The 22,421-nt window shown below is 45.3% G+C and overlaps 1 protein-coding gene across 1 annotated transcript in view; it reads left to right on the top strand.

Annotated features, from left to right (window-relative positions):
* The window catches only part of LOC146830356 (uncharacterized), a 993,685-nt gene that overhangs the window by 457,546 nt on the left and 513,718 nt on the right, over nt 1-22,421 (top strand). The window contains exon 8 of the mRNA XM_085603721.1: nt 15,894-15,929. Coding sequence (XP_085459847.1) covers nt 15,894-15,929 — 36 coding nt within the window. The remainder of the gene's footprint in view (nt 1-15,893; nt 15,930-22,421) is intronic.

Below are 22,421 nucleotides of genomic sequence, written 5' to 3'. Positions count from 1 at the left end.
GACTTCTGTACCCTTGGCCTGTGGGTCCTTTTGAGGGTCTTTTTTTCTTTCAGTGTGCTCCTTCTGCTGCTTGCATATCCCTTGGACTTTGCTGGTCCCAACATTGCTCCTTTTTGATCTTCCGTGCTGGTTCTGGCTACCAAGGCTTGTCAGTGCTCCCATGGACACCGACCCCCTAGTCATTTCCATCCAACGTGAGACAGCTCGTGCAAGGCTCCTGGTTTTCCTCAGCTTTGTCTGGTCCTCACAGCTCCAGTGACAAGGTCACCACAGACTCTCCTGAACCTTCTAGCATCGGTGGGCATTGTGTTTCCGTGCCCCCTGGTCACCTTCGAGTGGTATAGACTCTGTCCCCTCTGCTTGCAGGTTCTTTACTTCCAGATTTCACTCTTGGATTGCACAAGACTCCTTGGCATTTTTCTTCAGAGGCATCTTCATCGAAGTCTCCCACTGCTGTCTATAGCAGGTTCTGACATCACTTCAGCCCTTTGAACCCGCGTTCCCTGGTGGAGGTATCCTGGTTCTTGGGGCATTTATGGGTGGGGTGGCTCTCCAACCGTCTATCTTCCAAAGGGTTTCTTCAAAGTCCTACGGGAAGAGTACTTCTTTAAAATTGCAACTGTGACTTCTCCATTGACGTCCATTGGACATGCTGCTGTGTTTCCACTCTGCACACAGCCTCCGTGGGGTTCATGGGCACTTACCTTGGGTGGTTCCTCATTTTATCGGCTTCTTTAGGTCTTCTGGTCCGAGTCCTATTCTGCTTGGCAATTTCCATTCCACTTTATTAGTATATGGTTTGGTCTCTCACTGGAGACCATTGTATTTTGTGCCACTTACCTGATGCATTCTAAGCATTCTCATGTATTGCGTTGATGTCTCTGGGTAGGAGATATACCAATGTGTTAGTGATAGTGTATGTCAGAAATAAGGCCTAGCTTTATAAACACTGTGTGGTTTCTTTTCATCTAACCTGCACTACAGATTAAAGTTGGTAAAATGAGCTGCTTTACACTCCTTCAAGGTAAGCCTGAAGGCTGCTGTCTACAGCTACCACATTGACAGCTTTATGGTTATCAAAGGCCACTAAAATCACCATAAGGTTTGTCTGGATTAGTACAAAGTGTATCACTTAAATAAGTGTGCACCATATACTAAGCCAGCCTCCTACAACTACTCAAAGAGTTGTAACCTATAATCTTGGTCTGCCTATAATAGCAACCTATGCCACGATTCACAGGCACATAACAACAGACTTGCATTCTGAATCAGCAATATCCTCATGTTAGTGTGTTGGGGGCATGAATGTTTTTAAGTTGAAGCTTGGAAAATATCACTTATAATAAATGCCACTAAATGTAGTGCTACAATCTAATGCTCTATAGTGAAACGACTCCACAAAAATATACTTTTAAATATTTTAACATCATTATATGTTTGTGTGGTATTTGTTGTACGATTTACATTGGAATTATGTAATCAGTTCAGCTCATATTAGGGCTCTTAAAGCCAAGGTTGACCATAGAATTGCCTCTAGCTCAGCTCTCTCTGTTAATTTGCTGGCTCGCCCACCTCTATCAGCACACAGAAAACAAATACTCATAGAAGAACTCCAAACCATTGTTGTAGAGCTGTTAGGGTCATTGTCGACATTGCTAAGTTAGCATGAGCTTTGCTGCCATGATACTGCTTTTGCGCACGTTACTACATGCTCTTTATTTTGCAAATCTCTGTTTATGCCTTCCACATGAGAATTGTCTGCTTTTCGCGTTCTCTGCTAAGTTCCTGGGGTTTAGTCTAAACACGATGTGCAAAGTTGATAATCAATGCCCCTTCTTATTCTGTTCTGGTCAGTCCCCACCACCTAGACGAAACATGCTACACACAGCTGCAATGCTGGAGACTCGTGGTTTGATATTACGTGGATGCATGTTGTTTTAACACACACTTGGAGAGAGCCCTTTCCATGGAGAAGAGCTATGCTGTTCCTATGATGTAAACCTTCCATCTAGGCTTTTGGTATGGGGTCTGCTGACAAAGTCCAGAGATCTTCTTTTATATAATAAACTTCTTCCAGTCAAGGGGAGGGTGGTTAGGCCTTATCATCCCTTTTCCACTCTCTATATATAGTGACATCCCCCTTCATATTCTATGGAATTGTAACAATGCTAATTGTTCTGAGTTTATGCATTTTGCTGCTGGTAGTAGCTTGTATACTGCATTCAAGAGCATGATAGTTAAAATAAATATTTTAAACTATTACAGTGACTCTGCCACTTCTGTTTCTGGAGATGGTTGTGACGGTGTAACCTCCTATATTGATGATTTATAGGTTTGTTCAAGCTTGACATTTTAAAAGGTGTTTCTCTTTCTGCCACGCATAGGTTATTATTCTCTTTTATTCATTATGGTGGTTGCCATAACAGCTCCTAACCGCGCACCGCTCAGGGCTTATTTAACTCAATACGGAGTACCTGATGCAGGTTCACATGTGCAAACGGTGGATATGCTTCCAGATCTGCACATCTATATGTCAATTATTCGTATCTCAACATTCAATTTGCAGCTCATCAATTTACAAGGGTGCTCCCATGGTGCTGCAATACCCACCCACCTTGGGTATAAGTCCACTAGACCTGCGAAAAGCAGTCTAGCTACAAATGTCCAACATATGCACCAAAGCACACCAAAACACTGTCACTTTTATCCTTAGTTAGTAATGTAGCGAAAAAAACACAACCAATAGGTGAAGTTTCTTTTACGGTCATCCAATAATTGATCCACATCTGTTGAAGTGTCTGGTCAATTGCATTTATTCCATTATAGAGAGAAAACGGCAGCCGGCACGTGTTTCGTCCTCCTGTACTTTCTCAAGGCTTCTCTCAGGATTATGACAAGCAATCCTTTCCCATGTATAGCACAAGTAGTTCAGAAGGCAAGCGTGTCCCTCTGTATAAGATTTTGTATCTACCTGCCTTAATTCAATATGGTGAAAGCTTGTAGAGCCACAGTAGAACAACTTGACGTCTAAAGCTCGTACTGGTGAGGGCGCAATGGAGACTACTATTGACCTTTTGCCTGTCCTGCCTCCATCCTCTTCCACCGCAGATTTCGAGTATACATATCCCACAGATGAGTGCCAAAGGGAAGTGCCGAGCAGTCTTCGACAACACCACGCTGATACATCCGACTCACCTCTAATACCTCTAATACCATTGGGTGCAAGCAGTTATTTTGGGGACCATGCCAGCTTCTCTTATGACTCATCCTCCTCGTCTTCCAGTTTGGCTATTCCACCGACTAAATTAAGTGTTTTCATCTCATGGTTCAAAAATATTTACCTGGTCCCCCCATGGACCTACATCTGGTTGGTGCTTATCCTGATTTTCCTCTTCATGTCAATTGAATTTGAGACAGTATTCGTTTTACTCATCAATGGTCATTATTTGCCAGAACGCTCTGCTGTGAACTTTGTCGATGAAGTTCTGGCCCCACACACATCGTCCCATATCATGAAACGTGATCAGACTCTTGTGAACATTTCAGCTTTCCTGGGTGCTGTTGGCATAGTTTGGGATAAAGTAGCTTTCAAAATTCGACAGATGTACTCAGGTTGCTATACGTGTTACGCGTCTCATTAGGAGATGTGGTAACACGGGACATACATTCTGATGATTGGGATGTGCAAGCAGTACATTAGTTGTTTTCTGATTTAAAGTATTATGCTGCATTTGATGCTGAAGATTTGTATTTTAATTCTGCCAATTATGCTGATTTATTCTATTATCAACACTATGGTTTATCAATGAAGCTTACAATGAAGTTTGGAAACTGTTGCAGATAAAAGCAGAGCTTCGTTTGCGCCAAATTGATCAAGCCAATTTAGAAAAAGTCCTTGCCGTGGTCGACATTTGCATCAATACACTTTCTTCACGTATTTATACCTTGGATAATATTGTTTCATCTGTTATTGATATTGTTCAGAATGATGTATCTGTGTTATATCATAGTCAAAATCAATTGCGATCAGTTATGCAGCTTGCATGGACGATAGAGACTCTTAAAATGGGAAAAGTCCCTTGGGATTATTTGAATACTTCTGCTTTGTTTCTACCATTTAATCTGACTGATAAACAGAGGTATATGTCCATGAAAGATGCCACATATACACTGTTGCACATTGAACAATTGGAGCCCTTGCCGTTCTCTGTGGCAGAGACGGATTCAGCTGTTTGGTTAATTCATGGGGTTATTTCTCTCCTATGCTCGCTGTTTCAATTTATATCATGTATGCAACATTTTCTGATCGGCCACTTTGAATTCCTGGGTAGTGCATTTCTTCGTGAATTGTGGTCCCAACCTATCACTTACAGGTGTCAAAGGGAAGATAAAGAGGTTTTCCTAATATGGGAGGACTGCGATTCCACAGTAGGACATTCACTAGTTTGTAAACACATTAAATTGCACGGCACTTGTAATATACCTGCACCTAACCTTTCTTGTTTTTTGAATGGCACTCCAGTCCCATCAATAATTCCCGCTTTTACTTTGCTTACCGACGGCAGTTATCTTATTTTAAACAACCAAGACTGCTGTGGTTTACGGGCAGGAATCACGTATTTAGTAGCAGTTTCACAACGCGTTACTTGTTGTATCAATGTGCTTTTTCCGCCCCCACATGGGAATGTAGATAGTTCCATTTGGCCTTCCATTCCGACTTTGAAAACAGATTTCAACAAATTAAGCAGCCTCAAAGCGCTATTATTCTGACAAGAAGTGGCTCTCACTTTGGCTCGAAGAGACCTTCGAGTTACAGGTGGCTAGAACATCTAGCGAGATTCAGTCAATTCTAAACACTAACCTCTCACTTCACTTTGGGGAGCTTATACATAAAATATTTAATGCGTCTGACGCTAAAGGCCTTGCACATTTTTTTAAGCTTGTGGGATCCGGCTTTGGGGCTTCTTTTCAGACGATATTTAGAGTAATGCCGGCTTTTATTCATTCTAATTTAGAACACAACAAAATACTAGATCCATCCCAGTCCGGCTTCCGTTCATCTCATAGCACCGAGGCCGCTCTACTAGAGGTTATGGACACGCTCAGGATGTCATTGGACAGGGACTCTACAGTCATGTTAGTGCTGCTTGACCTGTCGGCAGCCTTTGACAACATCTCTCATCGTATCCTGTTGAACAGGCTTCGAGAGATTGGTGTCAGAGGCCTGGCCTTTGACTGGATTCAGAGTTACCTGTCCGACAAAACACAATGTGTCCAGTTGGACTCATATGTATCTCAGACAACTGTGGTGGACAAGGGGGTTCCACAAGGCTCTGTATTGAGCCACACGCTGTTCAATCTTTATTTTGCCCCCTTGGCCTCTATCATCAGAAATTACGGGTTTGAAACCATTTCCTATGCTGATGATACGCAGCTTATAGTACACATAGAGAACAACCCCGCTGTAACCAAATCAAAGTTTATTACTTTTATGACAAGCATTGCTAGCTGGATGAGGAAGAACTTCCTGCAACTTAACTCCTCTAAAACGGAGATTTTGTTGTTCGGCAAGGCAGAAGAGCTGTGGAGCGCTGACTGCTGGCCGACAGAATTAGGAGAAGCACCTGCCCGTAGAGGGTGGGCTAAAAACCTAGGGGTCAGAATAGACAATAAGCTTTCAATGGAAGATCAGGTGAAAACTCTCGCAGGTACCTGTTACGGGACCTTGCTGTTACTCTGTAAGATCTTCCCCTGGATTCCATTGAACGCCAGAAAGGCCCTCATCCAGTCGCTTCTTATCAGTCGCCTTGATTATGGCAATTTCTTGTTGGTAGGAATTAGGGAAGACCTGCTATCCAAGCTGCAGGTGGTGCAAAATACCGCAGCCCGTCTTGCCCTTAAGAAACCAGCACGAACTCCCTCCCGCCCTCTCCTGCACCTTTTACACTGGCTTCCTGTGAGGAAACAAGCCATCTTCAAGCTACTCTGCCTGATCTTTAAGTCCCTCCATGGCATGGGCCCGGCTTATCTGGCTAATAAAATTGAACGGTAGCAACCTGGGCGACTACTTAGATCCAGTAATCGCAGCCTGCTATGTTGCAGGAGAATTAGGAAAGTCAAAATGGGAGGTCGTGCATTTTCTTATCTGGCCCCTAAACATTGGAACGAGCTCCCTGAACATATTCGTGCCTGCCCAAACTTTCTACAATTCAAAAAGTTGCTCAAGACCTGGCTATTCTAATGAATGAATCTTGTATTCCTCTTACATATGCCTCATAAATGAGTCAAATAAAAAATTAATTTTTCCAGCGTCTTCGGAGGATTCCCTTTATTACTAGTGTTTGCTGGCGAAATCCTGCTTCTTCCATTTCTGCTGTGCAATGGCTGCTCATCTTGTGTTAATGCACAGACCAGGCCAATTGCAGCTGTACCGTGATCAAATGCAACAGGTTTTTGGATGTTTGCCATTAGCAACGCTTGGCGTGAGTTATGTATTAACTTTTCGCTTTGCTTTCTTTACTTGCCTGCAACCAGTTTTCTACTGTAGGCGATGCCCCTTCTATTGGGGTATAGATTTATGCCTCTCCAATATCTCATGTCCAGTCCCGGATTTTAACCAGTTAATGGCTCATGACCAGGCTTGTTCTGGGGATGGCCGTATGATGTCTGCAGCAGCGCGTGGAGTATTGGGTGAATGGTATATCTGTGCGGCTGCGCAGAACTTTTGCATCAAAGTTTCATCAAATATCACGCAAGTTGGCCGATTATGCTTCTGGAGGCTTCAGATTACAAGGAGCACGTTTGTTCCTGTGACCCACTTGATTGGATGGCATCCCGCTTTTCTACTAACGATAGGGATTGATCTTTTGGAGGGCATTGCATTCTAAATATCACGTACTTTGATGGATTTACCACCTCCTTCATTATACTATTTTCCTGGAGACAATGCTCTTTTGCTCGTCAAAAAAAATTAAAAATTATTTTTTAATGTTTTCCAATCTGGTTTTCTCTAACACTTTTGAACTCTGCTTGCCTTTTGAACTCTGTTTTGGTCCTTTGTCTATATACTGTGACCTTACCAAGGGGAGGCTGTTATATGGCCGTTAGGGTAATTGTCGACATTGCTAAGTTAGCATGAGCTTTGCTGCCACGATACTGCTTTTGCGTACATTACTACATGCTCTTTATTTTGCAAGACTCTATTTATGCCTTCCACATGAGAACTAGTCTGCTTTTCGCATTCTCTGCTAAGTTCCTGGGGCCCGATTCACAGAACAAACTTAAGACTAAATCCTAAACTTAGTACCATTCTGGTATTCACAGAATGCACCTAGTACTTCTGGTATTCACAGAATGAACTTACTACTTTTGCTATTCACAGAATGAACTTAGTACTTTTGCTATTCACAGACTGGATTTACGACTACTAAACTTACGTCCGCACTTGGGCCGGAAATTCCGGCCCGGAGGCGGAGCTTCCGGCCTGTAGGCGGGGCTTCCGGGCCGGAGGCGGAGCTTCCGGGCCGGAGGCGGAGCTTCTAGCCCGGAGGTGGGGATTCCGGCCGGTGGCGGAGATTTAGTTATGGCTGAAATCTCCACCTCCGGGCCGGAAGCTCCGCCTCCGGCCCGGAAGCCCCGCCTCCGGGCCGGAAGCTCCGCCTCTGGGCCGGAATTTCCGGCCCGAGTGCGGACGTAAGTTTAGTAGTCGTAAATCCATTCCGTGAATAGCAAAAGTACTAAGTTCATTCTGTGAATAGCAAAAGTAGTAAGTTCATTCTGTGAATACCAGAAGTAGTAAGTGCATTCTGTGAATACCAAAATGGTACTAAGTTTAGGATTTTGTCTTAAGTTTGTTCTGTGAATCGGGCCCCTGGAGTTTAGTCTGAACACGATGTGCAAGGTCCTAACTACTCCTAAACTGAGAAAAATCCTAACTTTAAGACTTTTGGTATCTACAGAAGGCATTTAGGAGTCCTAAAGTTAGGAGTCCTAACTTTACTACTCCTAAACTGAGAAAAATCCTAACTTTAAGACTTTCGGTATTCACAGAAGGCGTTTAGGAGTCCTAAAGTTAGGAGTCCTAACTTTACTACGCCTAAACTGAGAAAAATCCTAACTTTAAGAGTTTCGATATTCACAGAAGGCATTTAGGAGTCCTAAAGTTAGGACTACTAACTTCTGTGAATACCGAAATGCGTAAGTGCCTTTTGTGAATATCAAAATGAATAAGTGCCTTCTGTGAATACCAAAATGGTAGTAAGTTTAGAGTTATGTCTTAAGTTAGTTCTGTGAATCGGGCCCACAGACTGCAACCTTCAGTTAGCAATAATTGCCCCAGTGAGTTGGTGAGACCACTTTTCAACCCTAATGTGACATTTTTGATAGCAAAGGGGCCCTGGGTCCTCCTTTTGTACAGTGTTCCGTGTTTTCTATGTTGAGATTAAGCCTGGATGGAGTTCACAGACTTCCACTCCGCGGAACTCCGCGAAGTAACAAAAAAACTCTGCTAAGCTACGCAGAGTTCTACAGTGGCAAAGTGGGTTACCCCGCGCAGTTCGCACAGATTTGTTGTGCTGGGTGTTGGTCCTGTGGTGTAAAATCAGCATGAATGGCATCTCGCACAGTACAAGATGGTGCTGCTTCTTTCTGCCTCTTGAGCATAAGTTGCACTCAAGCTGCAGCTTCCTCAATGCGAACAGACGGTTTCTCAACGTGAGCTGTAGCGACCATCCGCGCCCGCCCACTTTGAGAAATGTTGCTGTGAAGTGGTCTAGCGCTGGATTTTCCTTGCTTGCACTTACCATTGGCAAGCACGAGCGAGGGAAAAAACTCATATGCTCAATGGAACGCGGAGTGCGATACACTCAACAATCTCCCCGAATGGCGCAGAGTTCACTGCTCAGGCTTAATTGAGATTTTAACAGAGGGGACCTCTATGTCAGTCTTATATAGTAGACTTTGCCACCAGAAGGTAAATTGTATGTTGGCACCCATATTCCCTGGGGGTGCTTTCTGTGAAGAGAAAAACACATGATTAGTCAGGAATTTCGACACCAAGCATATTCATTATTAACAGTACAACACTGGCCTCAGACCAGTCCTTTGTGGTGCCTTAGTCTTATCCGCATGACTCTCAGCTGACGGCAAAAGTAGCCACTGAGTTGGGCCCTTTCTAAGTTTCTTCCCTCCACAAGGTTTAACATCAGCAAAAATTACATCATCTAACTTCATCAGCTGAACAGTATTATTTTTCTGCTTTAAGGGAAAGCCTATGTTAGCCTTTAGGTTCAAACAAAGTTTTAAAACTTTCTGATCAATCTGTTGTCTGTTGATGGAGACCAATGTTACAAGTACTCTGACATGCACCTGATGTTTCCTGTTGATCACCAATATTCTAGACCAGGGGACAGATATACTAACATTTGACACAACACAACAAGACAACTTTCTGCATTTCGAACAAATGGAGAAAGCAGAAATGCACCATATTTACCAAGATATGGTGCATTCCTGCTCTCTCTCTGTGCTGCCACCTTGAGTGCTTTCTAGTGCCAGCACAGGCACCCTTGCACCACGGTGCACCCATGGTGCAAGAATGCCTGCGTTACAGGCTGTGTTGTTTTTGTGTAGGAAGGGACACTTTCTATATGTACTGCAGAATGCAGCATACATAGAAAGAGGAAATAACAAAGAGTAATAAACATATTTCTCCTCATTATGCCTCTGTTGAGATTGGTGTAGAATTGTGATGCTTTTCCAAGGTTATTACCCTAAGTCATTCTGGGAATGTGCTAAAATACCCTAGTGGATGAAAGGGAATGCACTCACTCCACCCATGGAACGCCTTCACAACGCAGAGTGATGCGAGGCAATGATTAACGCTGTTTTATTTTACTCTGAATTTGCTAACCCACACAGGACCACGCAGGGTGGCCTTGCTTGGCATAGCTAGTCTTCAGGCACCATACAGGATCTGGAAACTATGACAATAACCCCTGTTTGCCAGCAGATGGCTCTTTGGCTTTGATTGTGGCCCTGACCCATCCCTGGCTATGATAAAACGGAGCCTCATAAAGAAACCCTCCAGGATCCAGTTGCCTGGCTCCCCTTCTAGACCAACCTCTCTTTAATGCTCTCACAGTGCATACTTGTCAGGGCAGGCAGGCACGGGTGCTCCAGGCTCAAGCAACAGATGTTCTTGGATTCCCAGAGTGATATCCCCTTGCTCAGCTAGGAGACTTGCAGGCCTTGACCCCCAGTTCTGGTCACAGACAGATGTTTCCAGAGCTTCTCCTCCTCGCAGTCTGACTTTCTGCTTTACTGCTGACAATTTCGGAGGACTCAAGCTCCCCTTCCTCGAATCCATATTCAGAAACCAATTGTGATTTAGAGTCTGAGTCTTTGAAGTTTGTGTTGAGGACCCGCTTCCCTTAGAAGTGCATTTTCCTCTGCCCTGCCCTTCCTTCAGAAAGCAGTCTTTCACCGCAGAAGCAAATCTAAATCTGATAGCCCCACAACACAGGCACACCTGGATGTCAGCCATAGGGATATATGTATCCAAACGCTAGCCCAGAGCCTCATCCCTGCTCCTCATTATTTTCCTATGAGCCCCATCTCCTTCCTGAGAGTTGCCCAGCCCCTTCTCAGTGGCCTCTCTAAATCCCCTTTGAAGTATACTGAAGAGCCTGACTCTCTCTTTCTCCAGTGTTTACCACAAAGCTCACAGGAATGCAACAATCCACAAATCTGAATGGGAGGATTCTGATACCTTCTATTGTTCATTCGGTGAGCCCTGGGCCCCGCAAAATGGAACCCAGAATCTCCCATGCATTGTGCTATTCACAGGCACTCAGACATCCAACACATGCATAAAGCACACACGTACTGCTCAGCACTAATCTCCAAAACGAATATAGCAAAGTGTGAGTTAAGCACATAGTAGCAGAACTTTAAATGAGTGAGCCTCTAGGCCTCGCCCCAGGTAAAGAGATAAGAAGGGGCCTGTTCATTTTTACTGATCACTACACAGTATGTTGCCACCACCACACATGTGCTGCTTATCCCCAGGCAAAGCTGGTAGTCTTTAAGACTGTGAGGGTGGCACTTTGGACACTCCTCCCTCTTAAAAAAGACCGCAGCCCATTTGGTGTTTGCCCACTTCCTCGACCTAAAGGCAGTGCATGTATCTCTTGTTTCCAGTCCAGGGAGGACCTGGCCTGGCAGTTCGGGCTGGACTGTTCCCATTGGGTGCTGGGTCAAGACTGATTTGCATATGGCTGGGTCCAAACTGGAATGGCATGGTGAGCAAAAAAACGATGGATTTAGTCCCAGATCTCTGTACTGGGGTGAATCTACGACATTGTTCTGCATTCTGTCCATCAAATGTTCTTTTTCCATTTGTCACCCCGAGTGGGACAGGTATGCTCAGATGTAAGTTCCGTGCTCTCCATGCCACTAGAGTCAAGTTATCCTGGCTGACTAGGGCTGAAAGCCTGAAACCGGTCCTAAGATGCTTGTTTCCAGTCCAGGGAGGACCTGCCCTGGCAGTTCGGGATGGACTGTTCCCATTGGGCGCAGGGTCAAGACTGATTTGCATATTGTTGGGTCCAAACTGCAATGGCATGGTGATCAAAGAAACAATGGATTTAGGCCCAGATCTATGTACTGGGTTGAATGTATGACATTGTTCTGCATTCTGTCCATCAATTGTTCTTATTGCATTTGTCACCCGAGTGGGACGGGTATCCTCAGATGTGAGTCCCGTGCTCTCCATGCCACTGGAGTCAAGCTATCCTGGCTGATGAGTGCTGAAAGCCCCAAAACGGTCCTAGGATGCTTGTTTCCATTCCAGGGAGGACCTGGCTTGGCAATTCGGCTGGACTGTTCCCATTGGGCGCAGGGTCAAGACTGATTTGCATATGGCTGGGTCCAAACTGGAATGGCATGGTTTGCAAAAAAACAATGGATTTGGGCCCAGATCTCTGTACTGGGGAGAATGTATGAAATTGTTCTGCATTCTGTCCACCAATTGTTCTTTTTGCATTTGTCACCCCGTGTGGGACGGGTATGCTCAGACGTGAATCCCTTGCTCTCCATGCCACTGAAGTCAAGCTATCCTGGCTGATGAGGGTTGAAAGCCCGAAACCGGTCCTAGGATGCTTGTTTCCAGTCCAGGGAGGACCTGGCCTGGCAGTTCGGGCTGGACTGTTCCCATTGGGCGCAGGGTCAAGACTGATTTGCATATGGCTGGGTCCAAACTGGAATGGCGTGGTGATCAAAGAAACAATGGATTTAGGCCCAGATCTATGTACTGGGGTGAATGTATGACATTGTTCTGCATTCTGTCCATCAATTGTTCTTTTTGCATTTGTCACCTCGAGTGGGACGGGTATGCTCAGATGTGAGTCCCGTGCTCTCCATGCCACTGGAGTCAAGCTGTCCTGGCTGATGAGGGCTGAAAGCCCAAAATCAGTCCTAGGATGCTTGTTTCCAGTCCAAGAAGGACCTGGCCTGGCAGTTCGGATTGGCTTGTCCCCGTTGGGTGCAGGGTCAAGACTGATTTGCAAATTGCTGGATCCAAACTGGAATGGCATGGTGAGCAAAAAAACGATGGATTTAGGCGCAGATTTCTGTACTGGGGTGAATGTATGACATTGTTCTGCATTCTGTCCATCAATTGTTCTTTCTGCATTTGTCACCCCGAGTGGTACGGGTATGCTTAGACAAGAGTCCCGTGCTCTCCATGCCACTGGAGTCAAGCTATCCTGGCTGATGTGGGCTGAAAGCCAGAAACCGGTCCTAGGATGCTTGTTTCCAGTCCAGGGAGGACCTGGCCTGGCAGTTTGGGCTGGACTGTTCCCATTGGGCGCAGGGTCAAGACTGGAATGGCATGGTGAGCAAAAAAACTATGGATTTAGGCTCAGATCTCTGTACTAGGGTGAATGTATGACATTGTTCTGCATTCTGTACATCAATTGTTCTTTTTGCATTTGTCACCCCGAATGGGACGGGTATGCTCAGACGTGAGTCCCGTGCTCTCCATGCCACTGGAGTCAAGCTATCCTGGCTGATGAGGGCTGAAAGCCGGAAACCGGTCCTAGGATGCTTGTTTCCAGTCCAGGGAGGACCTGGCCTGGCAGTTCGGGCTGGACTGTTCCCATTGGGCGCAGGGTCAAGACTGATTTGCATATGGCTGGGTCCAAACTGGAATGGCATGGTGAGCAAAAAAACTATGGATTTAGAGCCAGATCTCTGTACTGGGGTGAATGTATGACATTGTTCTGCATTCTGTCCATCAATTGTTCTTTTTGCATTTGTCACCCCGAGTGGGACGGGTATGCTCAGACGTGAGTCCCGTGCTCTCCATGCCACTGGAGTCAACCTATCCTGGCTGATGAGGGCTGAAAGCCGGAAACCGGTCCTAGGATGCTTGTTTCCAGTCCAGGGAGGACCTGGCCTGGCAGTTCGGGCTGGACTGTTCCCATTGGGCGCAGGGTCAAGACTGATTTGCATATGGCTGGGTCCAAACTGGAATGGCATGGTGAGCAAAAAAACTATGGATTTAGGCCCAGATCTCTGTACTGGGGTGAATGTATGACATTGTTCTGCATTCTGTCCATCAATTGTTCTTTTTGTTTTGGAGGGGCTGCCTATTTGCTGCAGGACTGTGGACATTTAGACAACATCACAGATGTGTGTTTGAACTTGTGCATTGTCTAACCACATTTCCCTGCAATGCCACTTGTGATTGGCCAGTGTCTACACCCAGTGTGCGCCAGTTGTGTACTGTGTTCTGTTGTGGACGTGTTGCGGTTTGTGCCACTTTGTTGTCAGTGTTGATGTGCTCTGCATGTTATGTGTGTGTGTTGCATTGGGGGGGGCCCCTGCGGCTCTGTTTTGCTTCCCCTTATCCCTTTCACGTGGTGTGCCTTTGACTTCTTTGCTTGTGCAGTGCTGACATGTAGCATACTTGGGTATATTGTTCTCTTGGTGGGAGTTGGGGTATGGGGCATGGTTTGTCCGCAGATGTGCTCAGCTCAATTGTGCGTCGTGTCCAGTCCTGTTGAGCAGTGTCTGGTCCCCCGACTCCAGCCACCATCTCCCCACTGATGACTATGGACACCATTTCCTCCATGTCGTCCAGCTCCTCCTGTGGTGCAGGCTCCCACCTCCAGTCTGCATTGCTGCCTTCCGGTTGTTGGCGAGTTTCAGCTTTGTTTTGCGCTTGACTTCATTCCAGCGCCTCTTGACCTCTTCCATTGTCCTCTTCAGCACTCCGACTGCATTCACCTTGTCCACGGTGGATTGCCATAGTCCATTTTCTGTTGCCAATGACACAGTGGAGGTGACGAACAGTAGTTGATGGTGTTCGACCACCTCCGTTATCAGGATCCTGTTTTCCTGCGGACTGAAGCACTTTTTCCTACTCTTCTTCTCCTTGCCCTTCCCTGACCCGAGGTCCCAGGCTGGTCCTCCGGGGGGCTTGTGGGGTTCTGGTTCTTCTCTGTACTTGCTCTGGCAACATCCATTGTGCTTGGCTGTTGTTTGGCATTTGTTTCTACTTTTATTGTGATTGTTTCCGCCTGGCGCATGTGAATTGCAGGCCTGTAGCTGGTTTTCGCTGATTTTTGTATCGAGATTGGGCTCATCATAGCTTTTTTTGCGTTCGCGTTTTGCATTTTTGCATTGTGGCATTGATTTTATCGTGGACAGTTGACATGTTATCTGGTGACTATCGCATGGTACCGTCATATTGTGAATACCTGGTTAACACGGCGTAAATTTCCCGCGATAGGCTGCGATGTTGAGGGTTGCGTTAAGTAACTTTTGAGATGGTTATCACACGTTCTTGAGAATATACCCCTAAGTTACTTACCCTCAGGGTTACTCTACCTGCAAATTCCTCACCATGCTGTCACCTCCCCTTTATGCGGCACAGATTTTCAGGATTTAATAAGCGTCTTTGTTAGACTTAGCAGACAGCCAGCTACCATTAAACTTGTCTGCTATTTTTCATGTCTTTGGCATTAAAAGAAATTATGATTTACATGAAGTCTACTTGCTGCGATGGCACTTTTATGCGGCTCTGTGTTGTCATGTCCAGAGGTGGGTTAAAGTTGGGTGGGTTGAAGTTCCAGCATAGGCCAATGGCTCCACCTGTTGCTATTACATGATTTTCTGGATCCAGTTTAGTGTTTAGAGAGATTCACAAGGTGAGGAATAACTAAGGGCCCGATTACGAGTTTGGCTCCATGACGGTGGGTCTGCCCCACCACCACACCACCAACCCATGGTGAGGCCGCCTGCCAGATTAAAAGTTTCCTCCTGTCTGGTGGCTTTTTTATGGCATACCCACAGCAGTGCCTCTAAAAACAGACACCGCAATGGAAACACCCCAAAAAATTCCTGCAGGCCATGGACTGAAATGTCGATGTTGTGCAGGAACTGGTGTGAATGCAGTCAGGGGAGTACATATTGTGCCTCCCTGTGTGCATCCATAGGGTGCAGAGGCACAGTGGGCTCTGTAGGCCACTCTTTGTTTCCCTTGTGACAGGGTTTTCATGGAGGAGCAACCGCCATGAAAATCCTGTTGGAGAGGAAACTCCTGATATGCTTGGTGGGTCCGCGCTGGTGGCACCAAGCATATTGATGCCCTACACCACTGCAACAAATAGCAGTTCCCTGGCAGCTGTGGCGGGCTGTTTCTATTCCACTACCCAACCCATAATAGGGCGGTGGGGAGACCACCATCGCCTCGAACCTGGTGGTCTTCAGGCCGTCAGACTTGTAATCAGCTAAGTAACGAATCTGCATTTAAGAAAATGTTTGAAGAAGGATATATTTTGTTTGTAATATGCAGTATCGCTTTTAAACTTGTTATTTACTCTAAACAGGTTCCCCCAAGAAAGGTGGCGATCATCCAAAATCAGGTAAGTACACTGGCCTGTTTAAATGTTTGTTTCGGTCCCCTACAGTACAATATGTACACTCTTGATTTGTGGTAATTAGTTATATTCTTATTTTCCACATGTATTCTAAAGAAAAGGGTTTTTGGGAACGTGTTAGGCCATACTTGAGACAGTTGGGGTACAGTAAAAAGTAAAGCAATACTGGGAGGAAACTATGGGGCATATTATCAAGAAACAGCGTTAAAATTATCGCCGCTTTAGCGGCAGAAAACTGGCACTAAAGCGGCGATAATGAGCTTGATAATATGCCCTTGAGAATTCCCATAGAAGCCCATGTTCTGGTGCCAACATGGGCTTCTATTGGAAATCTCTGCGGCATATTATCAAGCCCATTATCGCCGCTGTAGCGGCAGTTTTCTGCTGCTAAAGCGGCGATAATTTTAACGCCGTGCTTGATAATATGCCCCCATTACGTCTAATATTCTACAGTGTATGCTAGTGAAAACTCATGTCCTCTTTTGTTGTAAAGACTCTAAAGTACGCTGTTTGCACTGTTGGAAATTTAAATTGATGAGACGTGTTCGGTGCCATTCGGTTCTCTCTTTATTAATAAAGAGTAGAAATTCTCTGTGCATGTGCGAGATCCTGGAACATACCTTTTCCTGAAAATGTGTTTTCCAACTAACCAAAGAAATAGAAAAACAATGCCTGACAGCATTCACTGTTTTAATTGAACTGATTCCCTGCTTACTGTAGTATTGGAACTTTCATAGATGCCCATGCTTGAATCATTCCCCGTCGTTGAGATGGGAGTCCCCAGTATACATAAAATAGCAATAGAATCCATTACAAAAGAAGAAACCAGACCAAGGCCCATTCTAGTTTTGTAACATATCCACCTCTTTTTGTAAAAGAGACCAAATAAAATGAACAACCAATCAGATCAGCCTCACCCTGTAGAACCTTCCTGAGAGAACCTCAGACCCTCAGATTTTCTATCGCACGTTGTGCAAGGGAGTCTCCACTGAGCTCTGCTCAGTTTTTTCCTGTCAACCTTACTTCTATAGTTTTTTCACCTGTTTGGACTGGTGTCAAAATGTCTGATAAAGAGAAGAAAGCCCTCTTTAAAGCTTGTGCAACTTGTGCTAAGAAGAGACTGTATGTAGAGGACAAGCACAAGGATTGTATTTCCTGTCAGTACTCAGACCATAAGGCAGCAGACTGTAAAATATGCTGCACTTTTTCAACGAAGACTTTGCGAGAACGTGTGGGGCGTCTCTTGACCTGGCTCCAGAAGCTCAAGTCAAGTAAGGAACCAGTGACAGTGGTGAGGTATCCTCTGCTACATCTTCCAGGAAGTCTGTGAAAAGGGTTCGTTCTTCTCCTTCACCTTCTGAAGGCCGTCCCTCTCAGGCCTTGAAAAAGACCTCTCATAGGTCTGAAAGGCGTAGTCCTGGCGAATCACCTCACCTAGGTGTAAAAGAGAGGGAAGGACTGTCAGCAGGAATAATATCTGAGAGGAAATCTAGCTCTGTTTCTCCATCTTCTCTTCCAGCGGCTCCAAAAGCCTTCAAAAAGCCCTCATCTCTCTCTTCTGATGGCAAGTCTGTGAAGAATGTTCACTCGTCGACGACGTTGTCATCGACTCCGTCGACAAAGACATCAAAGGTACAGTCAAAGTCTTCTTCTCCTTCACTTCTGGCTCCGTCGGCGAGTGATTTCCTCGTCTCCGGCGTCAATGCTTCAGGATTCTGCGTCGACGACTTCGACGCCGGTGGTGGCTTTGTCGTCGACGATGGTGTCGACGACGACGACCATGGTGACGACTGCAACCACGTCTACCACAACAACGACGGCATTGGCTGCTGTGGTGACAACGGTCTTGACAACGGCTCTGTCGACAATGTCCATACCTTCGTCGATGACTCTGTCATCGTCGACGACGGTCCCGATTGTTGCCAGCTTTGCCTGTAGAAGACAGATGCAATTCTAATACCTCAGTTACCCTTTAAACCAGTACTACAAACAAGGCACTTTTCTCCATTGGCGACCAAGGTAACTGGTCGAGCTGTGCCCCAGTGGATTGTCAAATCCACTAGCATTATATATATTAATGTATATGACATCATCAGTGTAATGAGGGAAGTGCAGATCATTGTCATCATCACCAATATCCTGGGGTGCAATCTGACCTGGCACAGGATCAGAATCTGAGCCAAAAAGATAATGATTTCTTTGCTAATAGCTGTGTCATGAGTGAAGTCAAAATGAATGAGTGGTACTTATATGTGGCTCTGTTTCGGGGTGACGAGGTGCCAGCAGGGGGCTCCATGAGAGCACCTAGTGGTGAGCAGGAACAATGCTACAAAATTCTCCATATCCTTTTTGGGTCGTGGGGGTTATTCTAAGTCGGGAAGTCTGAAGCTGGAAGTATCCATAAGAATAACTTTTACATTACCATTCCTTCATTTTGACAGTAATCTCAGTCCCAACCACAATGCAATTCTTTCCTCCACAGTAAACCAAGAAGTAGTACCACTAGGCCCTAGGTGTAACTAGTCACACACCTGCTCAGGGCCAGGAAACATTCCCAGGTGATAATGCGCTGTACAAATCTACACACAGGGTATGTATTCAAAGCATACAAATCAAACGGAGATTGTAACAAATTACTGTGGGGACATACAGGTCATTGAGCTCCTTGTGGGCAGCCCACCAACCGCGTTCAGAGAAGAATACTGGCTCTGCTCCCCTAACACAGGATCTCAATTCTAAATTCAGAGTTTCCCACCATGCATGAGGGATCTCTGTGACCTACATTGGATCCGCTGCTGCAGTGACTCCACTGAAGGCAGTGGTCTTTGGCTGAAAAGCTGCAATGTTTGATGCCCCCACTTGGCAAATTATTTTGTTTTGCAAGAACAAACTCACGAAGTAGCAACTGCACAAAGTCAAAGGGCGTTTTCTCTCTCTGCATCAGACATTGACTATTTCTCGACCTGGGATTGCCATGTCGGCCTAGTGGTCCTGAGTGTTAAAAATGAGTGGCAGCCATCCTGCTCTAATTGAGGAGATACGAGCATGCACGGAGTCCCTACAGACCTATGGTGGACCGACGATTGAGTCAAGAGTTTACACCAGCGCAGCACCCAGAGACTCCACCTGTGCAAACCAAGATCCAGTCAATTGGAGCAGCCAGCATCGGATTGAGAAGGCGGGCAGTCGGGCATTGGCCAATGGGCCGGTGCCTAAGGGTCACCTGTGGGTCAGTTTCAGTTAGCTCTATCAACCGGCCCACAGAGCCCTATTGTCTCTTCCCCGCCCGGCCACTGTAATGTGGAGCCAGCATCATGTGCAGGCAGGCTTGTAGGCGGTAGCTTGCAGCAACGTCGCTCTGTCAGTATTCTGGCCACTGCAGACTTTAGCTTGGCCCCTGTGGGGCCAGGGCAGGCACTCAGAAGCAGTGTCTCACTTCCCTGCTGTGCTTTTATACTGAGGCACCTGGCTGGGAGCAGGTTATGTGGCATTTGGGCCATTATCATCTTAGTTCCCCTGGAGCAGCAGCAGCAGCAGCTCTGTGCTTTACTTTACCCCTCCCCTGCCAGGCCATCGCTCTGAGGCTATACTTGGAGGTGGAAGAGTAAGTGAAGGGGCCCCGCTGGGGGCCTGTTGTTAGTACCTCAGCGCAAGAGTCTTTCAGGCCTAAAGTGTGTGTGTGGGGGGGGTATGTTTGCATAGGCCTCGCTGTGAGGCGTCTTTCACAGAGAGAAAACTTGAGAGGATGTAATGTATGGGTCAGAGCTGCTGAATTTGGAAATAGGTTCGAGCCCCAGCCTCAGCTCAACATCCTGTCATTCTGGGCAAATGACTTAATTGCCCAAGGCCGAAAATAAAAATTAATATTATTATTATTTTTTTTATTAAGTTTGCATAACAAGTTACAATACAGTTCAGTGCACATTACAGTGTTTTTTGCATTGTCTGACATATATATATATATGTATTGATTGAGCCAGCTATTTTACCACGTCTGTTTTAAAGAAAACAACAACATAGCTAGTCCCCTTCCGATTAGGATACAACATTGGTTGAGCATTATTCCACCTTTACCTTAACATTCTTCTGGCATAAGTTATTTAGAAATGCTGTCTGAGTCCCACCTGCTGAGGGTTTGTATATTATTCAGTTGCATCTGCGTTTGCACTTAACAGGTATGTCACGTAAGGGGCCCAAAAATCTGTTAGCCATGAGGCTTCAGGTAGTTCTTTTGCATAAGTTTCAAGTGGTGTCTTGATCCCGTAGCCATACTTTTTTGTTTGGTACCCTCTTCCCACCCCAACATATGGATATTCATCGCTTGGCTAATAGCAGTGCCTAATATAAACGTTAGTTTGATCTTCTGTAATGTGACTGGTGCTCATAAAATCGCTGCCCTTGGCCTGAGTTCAGGCTAAAACTACAATAAAAAATAATCTGCTGTTTGCTCATGTTTTAAGAGTCTGCAAAGGCTGTAATAATAATAAAAGAGGATTCTTTATACTATAATAAATATGTCCTTCTGGATTTTCTGCCTTTGTTTAGTTTTTATTTTAACTATCTGTCATGGATCATTAAAGCAGATTTATACCACTTAAACTCTGTTCACCTTATGTTTATTTTTTAGAGTACATATTGATCAGAGGAGAAAATACCAGCATTAGACGATTTTCTTTATTTTCCTACGACCAGGACATTAAAATACCAGTAATGCTGGTTAAAAAATGGGCAGATGGCAAACATAGCCACATTGCGAGTTGTGGCCTTTGGGCCACTTTATTTCACCTCACTCGTCCAGCCAAATGGTAGTGTTTCTACCTTTCACCAATGTTTCTGGCTCTAGGAGCTTTAAAATATGTAATTTATCAAACATTTCTCTAAAAAGGAGCCCAATGAGACTAGCCAAATGCTGTTTTATAAATGGGTGGAATCCGGGAATGTGGGCCATTTTTTAAGGGGTGCCAGGGCCTAATTGTGACCCTAATCCGACACTGAGAGCAGCAATAGGGAAAATCACCAGAACTCAGAGGACACTCCCAGCACGCAAGACATGCAATACAATTCTGTACTAGGGTGGCCTCGGGGCAAGTAGAGTTGACCTCACTGGTTGAAGTTTGGGTCATTTACAAGGTTTCAGACCAGAAATTAAGCAGGGAGCCGAGAGCCGGAAGTCTTTTGATACAACACTTTAAGCGAGAGCACGAAAAGTAGTATATGAAGCTCCAGGGAGAACAAGAAAGACAACTACCATAAAATGAAGGGCACCAGAAACAGCACAAAATGTTCCTGTACAAATGCTACAGCAAGCAGAACAGAACAGCTCACACATTACAAGCTTCACTTTGTACATCATGGAGTGCAAAACATATGTGTGTTGTTACAGAGAGAAAAATCCCAGGACTGGGGCACCATTTCTGCTTTATTTTGTAAGCTCTTCTGTAAGTGGTGTATTAGACAAATGTACTGTATAAGAAAACAAGGGGTATATCAGCAACAACCGGCGACAATTATTGCTAAGCGCACTTAGCGCTAGGATGATAATCGCCGGCTAACGTGGACTTTTATCGCTGAGATAGCGTGCTATTAGCAGCGCTTATCTCAAAAGCGATAAAAATCCTCACGCTAACTGCCTAACTGCCAATGTGGCGTTAGCTTGATGATAGGGACTCACAAACTTAGCCATGATATCCACCTTCCATAGGATATAATCGCTAAGTCAGTACTGAAGCAGGCGTAAGGAAAGTAGCGATAACAGGGGTTATCGCTACTTTTCCTGCCGCTATGCTTCATAGCGTGGGGCTTGATGATAGGAGAAATGTCTCTTAGCGACATTTCTCCTGTCATGTCATGTCAGGTCAGGAACGCCCACTTTGCATCTCATTAGAGATGCAAAGATGGGCATTACGAATTCCTACGCTAACGCAAGTTTTCACGCGTTAGCGTGAGCTTGCTAATTAGGCGATAAAATTATCGCCACTTTTTGGCCGAAAACGGCCGCAAAAGCAGCGATAATTGTATCGCCTCACCTTGCTGATATGCCCCCAAGTTACTTACCTGTAACTTTGGTTCCCCAGTATTGGAAACTTCCATAGATTCCCTTGCTTGAATCATTCCCCGTCGTCAAGAACATAAAATAGAAATAGCAACTATTACGAAAGAAGAAACCAGGCCTAGGCCCATTCTTGTTTTGTAACATATCCACCTCTTTTTGTAAAAGAGACCAAATAAAATGAACAACCAATCAGATCAGCCTCATCCTGTAGAACCTTCCTGAGATAACCTCAGACCCTCAGATTTTCGTAGCCGTAGTGTAAAATAATAAATTAAGTTGCTGAAGGCTGAGCTTTCCCAGGGGAGGAGGGTGGGTTGCATGGGAATCTATGAAAGTTTCCAATACTGGAGAACCAAAGTTACAGGTGAGTAACTTGTTTTCTTACTCCAGTATTGGAACTTTCATAGATTCCCATGCTTGAATCA

Source organism: Triturus cristatus, chromosome 5_1 (genome assembly GCF_964204655.1).
Source record: "Triturus cristatus chromosome 5_1, aTriCri1.1, whole genome shotgun sequence".
Classification (NCBI taxonomy): domain Eukaryota; kingdom Metazoa; phylum Chordata; class Amphibia; order Caudata; family Salamandridae; genus Triturus; species Triturus cristatus.
This window is presented reverse-complemented; position numbering and strand designations above follow the sequence as displayed.